The sequence below is a fragment of the Amblyraja radiata genome, chromosome 7 (genome assembly GCF_010909765.2).
Source record: "Amblyraja radiata isolate CabotCenter1 chromosome 7, sAmbRad1.1.pri, whole genome shotgun sequence".
Lineage (NCBI taxonomy): Eukaryota > Metazoa > Chordata > Chondrichthyes > Rajiformes > Rajidae > Amblyraja > Amblyraja radiata.
In genome coordinates this window covers 8,027,769-8,041,479 of record NC_045962.1, presented here as the reverse complement: position 1 = coordinate 8,041,479, position 13,711 = coordinate 8,027,769, and the positions used below count along the sequence as shown (strand labels likewise).

At 40.1% G+C, this 13,711-nt stretch overlaps 1 protein-coding gene across 4 annotated transcripts in view; it reads left to right on the top strand.

Moving 5' to 3' along the window:
- The first annotated feature begins 8,916 nt into the window (after positions 1-8,916).
- Positions 8,917-13,711, top strand: part of LOC116974997 (integumentary mucin C.1-like) — a 119,679-nt gene continuing 114,884 nt past the window's right edge. For 2 of the 4 annotated variants that reach the window (XM_033023648.1, XM_033023650.1), the window contains exons 1-3: positions 8,922-9,101; positions 9,380-9,495; positions 12,355-12,477. In XM_033023648.1, coding sequence (XP_032879539.1) covers positions 9,035-9,101; positions 9,380-9,495; positions 12,355-12,477 — 306 coding nt within the window. In that variant the 5' untranslated portion in view covers positions 8,922-9,034. Of the gene's footprint in view, positions 9,102-9,379; positions 9,496-12,354; positions 12,478-13,711 lie in introns of all 4 variants that reach the window. The other 2 variants (XM_033023651.1, XM_033023647.1) reach the window with 2 other exon arrangements.

The following is a 13,711-nucleotide window of genomic DNA, read 5'->3' as shown; positions in this document are numbered from 1 at the left end:
TTTTGCAGACGACAGTCAGATTTATGTGCCTCTTAAAAAGAAGGATGAACACTCTGTCGGACTGTTACTTGAGTGTCTCAACGACATAAAGGCCTGGATGGCTCTGAACCTTTTAAAATGTAATGATAAAAAGATGGAAGTAATGGTTTTTGGTGGCACCACTGGGGCCCCCCCCTGTAGATCTGGGCTCCCTGGCCCAGTATATCAAACCAAGCATCACAAACCTAGGGGTTAAATTGGACCCTGAGCTTAAATTTGACAGTCAGATCAAGGCTGTTGTTAAATCAAGCTTTTTCCATTTGAGGCAGCTGGCCAAAATAAAGCCAATTCTGTCAAGGCAGCACTTTGAGACGGTAATCCACGCCTTTGTTACCACTCGGCTGGATTACTGCAATGCACTGTATGTGGGGGTTAGTGGGTCCTCCATCGCCCTTCTCCAGATGGTACAGAATGCAGCTGTACGTCTTTTAACTGGCACACGTAAACATGAGCACATTTCGCACATTTTAGCCTCACTCCACTGGTTGCCTATTCAGTTTAGGATCCATTTTAAAATTCTTTTATTTGCTTTTAAATCCATAAATGGTCTTGCCCCGCCCTACCTATCTGAGCTTCTACACCCTTATACACCCGCCCGCTCTCTCAGGTCAGATAATCAGCTGCTCCTGAGTGGGCCTAAAACTAAGCGGAAGCTCAGAGGGGGACCGTGCCTTTGCTGTGTCGGCACCCAAATTATGGAACGATCTGCCTCTCCACATTAAACAGGCCTCTTCTCTGTCTGTTTTTAAATCTCTTCTTAAAACCCATCTCTTCTCCGTGGCCTTTGATACCCAGTAAGATGTCGACTTTATTTGCTTGATTGGTTTCTTATTTAGATTGCTTATTGCATGGCTATTATTTTTACTCATGTTTTATGTCTTTTGATTTATTGTTGTATTTCATATGTGATTTATGCGCCTTATGTGAGCTGTTATGTTATGTTCTGTTATGTTGTCTGTTTATGATGTCTTGTTTTTTCTTCTGTACAGCACTTTGGTCAACATTGGTTGTCTTAAAGTGCTTAACAAATAAAGTTGGATTGGATTGGATTGGATTCACTATAAGGAAAACCACCCACTTTTGTATCATCAGCAAACTTGGTAATCTTGCTCTGTATGTTCTCATCCAAATCATTGATGTAGATGACGAACAGTAACGGGCCCAGCACCGAACCCTGAGACACACCACTAGTCACAGGCCTCCAGTCCGAGAAGCAACCTTCCACCATCACCCTCTGCTTCCTTCCATGGAGCCAATTTGCTATCCATTCAGCTATCTCTCCTTGGATCCCATGGATCTAAACTTCCAGAGCAGCCTACCATGCAGAACCTTGTTGAATGCTTTGCTGAAGTCCATATATACAACATCTACAACTCTGCCCTCATCGACCTTGGTCATATTTTCAAAAATGCGATTAGATTCGTGGGACACGACCTCCCACGTACAAAACCATGCTGACTATCCTAATCAGACCAGGTCCATCTAAATGCCTGTTTATCCTATCCCCCAGAATACTCTTGAATAACTTTCCAACCACAGATGTTCAGCTCATTGTCCTAAAGTTCCCACCATTTTCCCTGCAGCCCTTCTAGAATAGAGGCACAATATTTGCCACCCTCCAGTTTTCTGGTACCTCGACTGTATTTATATCTGATCAGGCCTTGGAGATTTGTCTACTTTCATACACGATTTACCTTCAGCACCTCTTTGACTGTAACAACTGACTGATCTCAAGACACTTCCAATAATGGCCCAAGTTCCACTGACCTCCTATCTTTCTCCACGGTAAATACGGGTGCTGTCTGTACAGAGTTTGTATATTATCCCCGTGACCACGTAGGTTTATTCCGAGATCTTCGATTTCCTCCCTCACTCCAAAAACGTACAGGTTTGCAGGTTAAGTAGTTTGGTATATATGTAATTTGTTCCTAGTGTGTGCCGATGGTGTTAATGTGCGGGGATCGTTGGTCGGTGTGGACCCGGTGGGCCGAAGGGCCTGTTTCTGTGCTGTATCTCTAAACAAATCTAAACTGATCTGCTGTTCCAGGTGTGGACACTGATATATCGGCGAGAACAAGCGCAGGCTCGGCGGTCGTTTCACTGAACTCCTTCGCTCAGTCCAACTAGGCCTACGTGGTCTCCGGGTTGCTAAACATTTAAACTCCCCTCCCATTCCCACACTGTCGTTTCTGTCCAGGGCCTCCTCCATTGTCAGAGTGAGGCCCAATGCGAATTGTGCCTCTATTCAAGAAGGGCTGCAATGCAAATTGGAGGAACAGCACCTCACATTTCACTTGGGTAGCTTACACCCCTGCGATATGAATATTGACTTCTCTAACTTCAAGTAACCCTTGCTTTCCCTCTGTCTCCATCCATCCTCCAACCTAATCATCCTGCTAGTTTCACTGTTTGTTCCCTTCATTATCACATCTTCCACAGCCATCATGGGCTCCACATTTTCATGCCTCTAGTTCCCCTTTGCCGTGACTCAGTCTCAAGAAGTGTCTCGACCCAAAACGTCACCTATTACATTTCTCCTGAGATGCTGCCTGACCCGCTGGGTTACTCCAGCTTTTTGGGTCTATCTTCAGTGTAAATCAGCATCTGCAGTTCCTTCCTACACTGCTTCCAATGATTCATGGTTGTGGCCACCTTGTGACCACTTTTCCCTCTCTTTGGTTTATCTTCCTGGCCCATGATACTATTGCAAGGAAGGTATATTTCAAGGTGGAGCCAAAATGCTGGAGCAACTCAACGAGTGAGGCAGCATCTCAGGAGAGAAGGAATGGGAGACGTATTCTGTCTCGACCCGAAACATCGCCCATTCCTTCTCTCCTGAGATGCTGCCTCACCTACTATGTTACTCCAGCATTTTAGGTCTGCCTTCGATTTAAACCAGCATCTGCAGTTAGACAATAGACAATGTCTTGAAAGCATCCAGAGAACCTGCCTCCACCACCCTCTGAGGCAGAGAATTCCACAGACTCACAACTTTCTTACATAAGGCATATTCCACATCTGAACTCAAATATAAAACCTCCTGCCCGGCTCTCAGCCCTCCTTTCAGTATTTTCAGGAAGATTGCGACATCCTAACCAGGAATGTTTACTTTAGTTTAGTTTAGAAATATAGGATGGAAACAGGCCCTTTGCCCCAATGAGTCCACGCTGACCTGCGATCCATACACTAGTTTTATCCGACACACCAAGGATAATTTACAGTAGACAAGCAACCTACAAACCTGCACGTCTTTGGAGTGTGGGAGGAAACCGGAGATCCTGGAGAAAATCCACGCGGTCACAGGGAGAACTTACAAAATCTATACAGACAGCACGCGTAGTCAGGATCAAACCTGGGTCTCTGGTGCTGTGAGTCAGCAACTCTACCGACCAGTGAAGGCTTTCCTTACCGAATGGCTTCATTAACATAGATAGACACCAAAAGCTGGAGTAACTCAGCGGGACCGTCTCGACCCGTAACGTCATCCATTCCTTCTCTCCAGAGATGCTGCCTGTCCTGCTGAGTTACTCCAGCATTTTGTGTCTATCTTCGGTTTAAACCAGCATCTGCAGTTCCTTCTTACAAATAGGCTTCATTACCATTCTATATACTTGCATTGCCACTTACAGAGGGCTGTGGACTTGGACTCAATATCTTTCTATACACAAAGATGCGGCACGGTAGTGCAGCGGTAGATTTGTTACCTTGTAGCACCTGCAGCGCCAGAGACCCGGGTTCGATCCCCTAATTAATTGGCTTCAGTAAAAAAAAATTGTAAATTGTCCCTAACGTGTGTAGGATAGTGTTAGTGTATGGGTGATCACTGGTCGGCGTGGACTCAATGGGTCGAAGGGCCTGTTTCCATGCTGTATCTCAAAACTAAACTAAACTAAAACTGATACAGGGATGGAAGGAGAAAAGGAGAGAAGCATCTAGATGAACTGTGATATTTTATGTCAATGCTGTGTATAATATTCCATAAATAATAATAATTTGAGAATATTGTTTGTCATTATTTGCTGATTCTACTTCTGCTAACTGATCCAGCAAAATGTGCAGGCATTGAAGATAGACACAAAATGCTGGAGTAACTCAGCGGGACAGGCTGCATCTCTGGAGAGAAGGAATGGGTGACGTTTCGGGTCGAAACCCTCCTTCAGACCAATTGTAGTTTACCATGCATCTCAGATGCTTGTTTTCTCGTTAAAGGGCAAGAATTGAAATTCTAACACAGAGAGTGGCGATACAGTACTCCAGCAGTCTTTAATCCTGAAGGACAGAAGTGGCTGAATATGCAATTTCAGCATCGTCCCAAAAGGAAGTTTCAAAACTGGTCCTGAAGACAAAGACTAAAAAAACAGAAATGGAGGACCTTCGTACTTTTATTTCAAGATAAATCTCAAGTAAAAAGGAAGAACTGAAAAACTTCAAAGAAGAAATTTCAGCCTCGGTTCAGTTCGAGAAGAATTGTTTACCTGGAAGGAAGAAATGTCTGAAAAATTAAATCAACAAATGGAAGAGGTAAACGTTAAACTTAATTTGATGGAATCTAACTTTAACTCTAGGTTGGATCCCATTATCGATACAGTAAATCAGCACACTGCAGTTATAACTGAATTAGAGTCAATTGTTGACACAAGTGCTGAAACTACAAAATTAATTCTCTCCGAGACCAAGCGTTTAACAGATTTATTGAATAAAGTGACTGAAAAATGTATTGACTTGGAGGGACGTCAGAAATGCCGGAATCTAAGAATTGTTGGTGTTAAAGAGGGCAAAGAAGGAAATAAAAACCTTTGTGACTTTGCTGCAGATATTTTACAAAACGTTTTAAATTTAGATAAAACGCCTCTACTATGTCGGGCACACAGAGCATTGAGACCTCGTACGAGTGCTAGCGCCCCTCCCAAGACAACTGACACGGAAGGTGCATTATTACCACGTTTTGGAAGACATCTTGACAAAAATTGCTGGCAACAGAAATCTTTCCTTTGAAGGCGACAGTAATCAGTATTTTCAGAGACTATCCTGTAGAGGTTGTCAAGAGAAGAGCGCTTTTTAATGAGACAAGTGGAATCCTTAAGAAGATACCAAATTTGAGATATGGACTGATGTACCCTGCAAAACTGAGAGTCACCTACAAGCAGAAGGAACATTTCTTCACCGATTACAAGAAAGCATTGGAATTCGCCCAGGATATTGAGACGGATGATTGAACATTATCTCCACTGTGTCATCACCTTGCAGAGAACAAATGGAACTTTAAATTGTTATACTCAAGGACTAATGATAGTTGACACCGATAGCTGAGCAAGTTGTCTTGCTATTGATTTACAACCTTTATTATTTAGTACTAATCATAGACCAAATTGTGACAGCCCATTGTTCTTCAAGGAAACACTTAACACTATTCCGGAACTTACACAATATAATTTGATAATTGGTGGAGACTTAAATTGTACATTAGATTCTTATCTAGATAGATCATCAAGACAAAGGAAAATAAAATCCAAGGCAAGTGAATTATTAAATTCATATATTAATACCACCAACATCAAAGATATCTGGAGAATAGAAAATTCATCTGGACGAGAATATTCATTTTACTCACCGGTACATAAAACCTATTCAAGAATCGACTATTTGGTTAGAAGAGTGCAAAGAAAGGAAGAAAACTACATCTACAACCAGTGTAGTTAGTGATAGCCACACTTATCCCATATACTTATAATTCGAAATATCATAATATTATAATCTCAGATCATGCACCTTAACATTCATGGTTTAAACTAAATTGAATGACCGAGAAGCAGACACAATGGAGACTTAACCCTCAAATTTTAAATGATAAAGCATGCTACGGATATCTTATAACACAGATTAATATGTTTTTCGAGACGAATGACCGCCCTGAAACATCTGTCTCCCTTCTTTGGGAAACATTCAAAGCATTTGTACGAGGAGCATTAATCTCCTCTCAAGCCTTCCATAATAAAAAGAATCGAGCTAAACAACATGTATTAGACAAGGAAAGAAGGCAATTAGATATAGAGAATGCGGCCGTCTATGATAAAACATAATAAAAACGCTGCACTTAAATGTAAGTTAAATCAAATATACTCAGATCAAATCAAAAAACTTTATCAACACACTAAACAACTACAAATTGAATTTGGTGATAAACTACAAAATCAATTAGCCCGTCAACTTCGTACATTGGATGAGGAAAAAACAATTCATAAAATTAGATCAGATATGGGAGAAACACTAACATTGCCCAAGGGTATCAATGACAGATTTTTACAATATTATTAAACACTTTATTCAGCCAAAATGACAGATTGTCCTGAGAGAATGTAAACATTCTTACAGAAATGTAATCCTACAGTCTTAGATCTGAAAGAGAGAGAATTATTAGGTGCTGAAATATCAGTAAAAGATATTGAAGTCCATTAGATCTTTGAAAAACAGAAAGGCCGCAGGCCCTGATGGTTTAAACTCTGAATTTTATTAAAAAAATAATGATCTGATCTCTCCACGTCTACAGACATTATATAATTATGCTATCACTCAACAGAAACTGCCAGAAACTCTAAACGAATCAACAATGACACTTATACCAAAAACGGATAAGGGTCTTGAGGATCCTGGTTCATATAGAGCAATGAATTTTATATCATTTCATATAGAGCAATAGCTCTTTTAAACACTGATCAGAAGATATTAACTAAAAATTTAGCCCATAGATTAAGTTTAGTGATTCACAAATTAATACATCCTGATCAAACAGGTTTTATCCCAGAATGTTATTCATTTTATAATCTGAGACCATTATTTAATATTATATATTCAAATAGAATAGCTAATGTAGATTTAGCAGTCATCTCGTTAGATGCTGAAAAAGCATTTGATCAGGTAGATTGGCCCTATCTATTTTCAGTGATAGAAAATGTTCAACTGGCTGAGAACTTTGGTATGTGGGTTAAACTCCTATATACAAACCCAACAGCTAGAATATTGACAAATCAAATGTTATCACCCAAATTCAATCTGTCTAGAGGTTGTAGACAAGGATGCCCATTATCTCCATTATTATTTGCCCTAGCTATCGAACCACTTGCAGAAAGTGTTAGAGCCCACCCAGAAATGTATGGGTATAATACTAAAGATACAGTTAATAAAATTTCTTTATACACAGATGATGTATTACTATACATTACAAACCCAGAAACTAGTATTCCAAATTTACTAAATCTGATAACGCAATTTGGCTCATTCTCGGGATATAGAATTAATTGGAATAAAAGTGAAATTATGCCAATAACGGAACTAAACCCACATACATTGCAACAATCTCATTTTAAAATAGTCTATGAAAAAATTAAATATCTTGAAATTTATGTGACTAAGAAATATACTTCTTTATTTAAATTACATTTTCCTCCTTTATTTAATAAACTGCATAAGCATATTCAGTATTGGTCGAATTAATGCCATAAAGATGATTTTCCTTCCACAATTATTGTATTTATTTCAATCAATTCCGATATATCTCCCCCAAACTTTAAAAAAAAACTTGATTCTATTGTTACAAGTTTTATTTGGGATTTCAAGAACCATAGAATAAGTAAAAAACATTTATGTAAATCCAAGATGAATGGAGGATTAGTCTAACCAAATTTTCTATTTTATTTATTTTTTGGCAGTTAATATTAAAAATATGAACTTCTGGTTGGAAGATATGGATCAACAACCAGACTGGTTAGAGATGGAAAAGGAAGATTGTTTACCTTTTGAAATTGGCTCGATCTTGTTAACCCCTATAAAATTGAATAAAAAAACATAGTGAAAATCCGATAATATATTGTGGTATACGAACTTGGAAACAATTAAAAGTGACTTCAAAATTGGATTATTTATCACTCCTTCTCCTCATTGTAAATAACCCTTCATTTACACCTTCTGTGTTGGGTAAAGTTTTTGTACAATGGAAAAACCATGGAATTATAAAGGTGGGACACCTTTACCGAAAAGGTTTTTTTCTTTCATTTCAGGAGTTACAACAGAATTATGGACTACACTCAAATAAATTTTTTTAGATATTTACAACATATTGTTCTAAATATTGACATTTATCACAGATAGGAGAGATATTTGAAAAATAATTTTTTCAGAAAAAAAAGAGTTTCATTTTGTTTTAGAATAGTGCAGTCTATGTAGTACTTTAAATTGTATTAAGGAGTGTCTGCCATTTAACGAGCTTTGATGTATATGTTGTAAACTTTCATCCCATATATCTTTCATTATAGGTTGATCAAATTCATTTTCCCATGCTTGTCTTTATAGTTCCGCCGTTCACCCATTCCTTCTCTCCAGAGATGCTGTCTGTCCCGCTGAGTTACTCCAGCATTTTGTGTCAATATCCAACATTTATGAAACATTTAGACAGGTACATGGAAAGGATAGGTTTGGAGGGATATGGACCAAATGCTGGGAGGTGGGACCAGTGTAGCTGGGACATTGTTGGCCGATGTGGGCAAGTTGGGCTGAAGGGCCTGTTTCCACACTGTATCACTCTGTGACTCTATGATCATTGCCTTCTCAAGGACAAAGGTGAATAGAAGAATGCCAGCCTGGTCAATGATGCCGATATCGCTTATGTGAACACGGCTGAAATACCCAATGACCATTACATACCTTCTGCACCTTGGATTTCAAAACATGAAAACTCCCACTGTTATTCTGTCGCAATATAGTAAAAGTAATTAGCATGGAACGCATTGATTACAAAACAAGAAGTTGATGCGTCACTTTGTCCAAAATAAATCTTTCAATCATGCTTTTGATAATTGGCAAGAATTCCTGGGTCATGATGGAGTTGAGTAATTTCCCTGTTCTCTATTTACATCATTGTGGTATTAATCATGGGATTGTTTTTTGAGGTCCAGGCTATATAAGTGTGAAATCAAACACTGTGACCAGAACATCTTCAGCCATGTATAGATGTAAAATGAAAACCATCCTCTTTGTTTTTGCTGCAGTCCACGTCTTCTACACCTCTGGCAAGTACTGAAACAAGCTGTCAATGGACTAGACTAGAGTATGATTTGTTCTGATAGTTCATGTGGATTCAATCCAGAAAAAAGTTAGCAAATATAATTTTGCCTCATGAAATATTCAAATGTAATTCATGGGAAGGTAATTCCATTTTGACACAGAGCAGTAGATCAAAAGCTTTGTCTAAAGAGATAGGTTTTAAGGAACATGTCATGGTGCAGAGAGTAAGAGGCAGAGACATTACTCAAAGATATATTGTTCTTGAAATCTGTTTTTGTTTCAGCGCAATCATGTGCAAGTTCAAACTTCCCAATTGTTGAAAACGCTACAATTGCACAGGTGAACATGGACTCCTCAAACAGCAACCTCTTTGCTGTTACAAGATGTGAAGTTCTCTTCGTAAGTGCATTTCAATTCACGGTTAATTTTTACCTCTTGCCAAAATGTATTAAATGACACGAGCATGCGTTTCTTCTCCTGCATTTGTTCTACTAGTTTTAAAACGGTTGTGGAAAAGTCCAGAACAGGTCTACAAATGTGGCAAGGTGAATTTTATGGTGTTAGACAGGAGTTTGTAAAAGTTACAAAAGGGTCAGCGGGTCAGGTAGCATCTCTGTAGAGAAGGAATAGGTGACGTTTTTGAGTCGAGACCCCTCTTCAGACTGTCAGGGGGAATGAAACGAGTGTTACAGACGGTGATGTAGAGAGATAGAGAACACATGAATAAAAGATATGCAAAAAAGTAACGATGATAAAGGAAACAGGCCATTGTTAGCTGTGGGCTAGGTGAAAACGGGTTACAGACAATGAGACTCAACAAGACGACCTTGAATCTGATATGACTTGGTTGGGGGAGGGAATGAGAGAGAGGGCATTGAGGGGTTACTTGAAGTTAGAGAAATCAATGTTCAGTATAATATCAGTAGAGGGGATGCAGGAATATACTTAATAAGGAAGTCAGGAAGGTAAAAAGGGGATGTGAGGTAGATAGACATAAAAAAATAGAAAATCCAAAGAGATTTAAATAAGTATATTGTGAAAAAGAGTAACTAGGGAGTAAATAGGGCATCTCAAAGAGGAACATGAACATCTATTTGTGGAGCTGCAGGAGGTGGGCAAGGTCATCGATGAAAATTTCACCTTTGTGGAGAAAGATATTAGAAACATAGAAAATAGGAGCCGGTTAATTGTTGGTTAATTGGCTTAGTGTAAACATAACATTGTCCCTAATGTGTGTAGGTAAGATAGTGTTTATGTGTGGGGGTCGCTGGTCGATGCGGACTTGGTGGGCTGAAGGGCCGTATGTCTAAACTAAACTAAACTAAACTAAACTAAACTAAACTAAACTAAGCTAAACTAAATCTTAACAAAATAAAATAGAGAACTTTCATTAGTATAAAAATAATTACTGTTTCTCATGCCATAGTATTGCAACAGAAGAAAAGTGCCCACAGAAACTATCTGAACGCAAGCAATAGAAACTCATATGGATTAACAGTTGCTGCTTGTGCAACCAAAGTAAACCTTATCTCACTGTAGCATTAATTGTAGCGACAGTGTGAAACTGTAAATGTTTTATACTAATGAAAGTTCTTATTTTATTTTGTTAAGATTTAGTTTAGCTTAGTTTCGCATAGTTTAGTTTAGTTTATTATCTAAATGGGGTTAGGTTATGTAAGGGGGAGGTGCAGCGAGACCTGGGTGTCCTTGTACACCGGTCACTGAAAGTTGGCGTGCAGGTACAGCAGGCAGTGAAGAAAGCTAATGGAAAGTTGGCCTTCATAACAAGAGGATTTCAGTATAGGAGTAGAGAGGTTGTTCTGCAGTTGTATAGGGCTCTGGTAAGACCACATCTGGAGTATTGCGTACAGTTTTGGTCTCCTAATTTGAGGAAGGACATCCTTGTGATTGAGGCAGTGCAGCGTAGGTTCACAAGATTGATCCCTGGGATGGCGGGACTGTCATATGAGGAAAGATTGAAAAGACTAGGCTTGTATTCACTGGAGTTCAGAAGGATGAGGGGGTTCTTATAGAAACATATAACATTATAAAAGGACTGGGCAAGCGAGATACAGGAAAAATGTTCCCAATTTTGGGCGAGTCCAAAACCAGGGGCCACAGTCTTAGAATAAAGGGGAGGCCATTTAAGACTGTGAGAAAAAACTTTTTCACCCAGTGAATTGTGAATTTGTGGAATTCCCTGCCACAGAGGGCAGTGGAGGCCAAATCACTGGATGGACTTAAGAGATAGTTAGATAGAGCTCTTGGTGCTAGTGGAATCAAGGGATATGGGGAGAAGGTAGGCACAGGTTATTGATTGGGGACGATCAGCCATGATCGCAATGAATGGCGGTGCTGGCTCGAAGGGTCGAATGGCCTCCTCCCGCACCTATTTACTATGTTTCTATGTTTCTATGTGTGTATGTAAGCTTTAAATTTCTGACGGGAATCTCATAGAAGGTAAACTAGCCGCCATGTATATCTCAATAGCCAGTGTATTATCTTGTCGATGCTTCCACTATTCACTGCAAAGAAAGCTCATTAATGCCTCTACTTCCTCAGAAGTTAGAGGAGGTTCGAAATGTCGCCAAATACCCTTTAAAGCTTCTACAGGTGTGCAGCGGAGAGCATATCATGCTGGTTACACATGTTCTCTACTGAACTATTAACTCAAGCACCCAAGTTAGAAGAAAGCTGCTGAAAGTGGTGGACATTGACCTGGTCCATGGCATGGTATTGATTCCCCCACCATCAAAGTGACCCATAGTAAGTTGTGCCTTAGAAAGGCAATGGTTATCATCAAGGACCTCTACCACCTTGGCCATGCTCTCATCTCATGGCTTCTAATGGGAGAAAAGGTTCTGTGACCTCCAAATTAAAGAACAACTTCTTTCCATCATCCATCAGCCATCTTGAACCACAACCTTACTTCAGCTAAGATCTACTATGAACTTTGTCGAGGGTGCACTACGTACTTTGGTAATTTATTGTTTATTGTTTATTGTACATTTATTTGCATGTTGTTGCATTAAGAACAAGTAAGAGTTTCATTGTCCCCCTGCCCAGTGCATTTGACAATGAAACACTCGTAACCCTTGACCCACTGCATCAATGTGCATTGAAGGCCATCTTGAGAAGCAGCAAGTAATGTGATACAAGTGCAGCAAGACATAGGAAATCCAAATAACAATGGTGTCATTGGGAATGTTATTTCAAATACTATTCATTGAGTGTAACATTCTTCTTTTGTTTTTTTAGGAGACTATTATAGGAGAACGCCTATCCGTGGTGGTAATAGTTATTGATATCCAGGGAACTGTGTGCCTGAACAACTCCGGTACCGATCCATCACTCTGTGACCTGATACCCATCTTGGATGCTGTGAGTGTTACAACATTTGCTATTCATTTCTCTGTTGTCATCTCTATTGACATAGGTTCATAAGTAAAAGGAGCAGAATTAGGCCAGTTGGCCCATCAACTCTACTACAATCATGGCTGATCTGTCTTCCCACAGCACCTGTAGTCAGGATTGAAGCTGGGTCTCTGAAGCTGTAAGGCAGCAACTCTACCATTGCAACACTGTGCCAACCTCTTTCTACCCCTCATTGCATACTGCACATTCTGGAATGCGAACCACTGACTACCCTTCCAACACTTTTCACAATCTACCCTTCACCTTCGAGTGATCACTTCTCTTGTCCTAAAAGGGGGCAGAATTCCCGACCTGCTTTTTCTAGCCAGCAGTTATGAGGTCAACGCACGCTGTTGAGCAAAACATCAACAGACCCGTCACCCTCGTGGTGGAATACGGGCAGAAAATGCTGGAGAAACTCAGGAAATTAGACAGCAGCCGTGGGAAGCAAAAATACAGTCAATATTGCAAGACTGAGGCCATTGATTAGAATTGGGAAAAGTGAGGAAAGAAGTTCCACAAAGAAACTTGCATCCAAAACACTTATCTTGCGTATGGCGTGCACAGCCTCACGTTGTAGACACCAAAACACTACATCTGTTTGTTTGTGCACGTCGGGTTGATTGCATTATACGAAAACAGGGTGGACCATGTGAAGGCGGCAATCTCCCACCCCACCTAAAACACTAACTCTATTTCTCTTCCCACAGTCACATCGCAAGTAGATAGTGTGGTCAAGAAGGCTTTCAGCACATTGGCCTTCATCAGTCAGAGTCCTAAATTTAAAAGATACGGGTCATGTTGCTTTTGTAGAGGGCATTGGTGAGGCCACATTGAGAATATTTTGCTCCGTTTCTGTTATCCTGTTATGGGAAAGTTGCTGCTAAGCTAGAAAGGGTGCAGAGAAGATTTAAAAAGGCCTGTCCCACTTGGTGATTTTTTCGGCGACTGCCAGCATCATTGACTGACGTATCAGGTCACTGAAAAAGTCGCGGCGTGAAATGTTCAAAATCTTTCGGCGACCCTGATACGTCAGTCAATGACACCGGCAGTCGCCGAAAAAATCGCCAAGTGGGACAGGCCCTTTACGAAGATGATGCCAGGACTCGAGGGCCAAAGCTGCAGGGAGAGGTTGAGCCGACTAGGACTTCTGTGGAGTACAGGTGGATGAGGGGTGATATTATAGAGGGGTATAAAATTA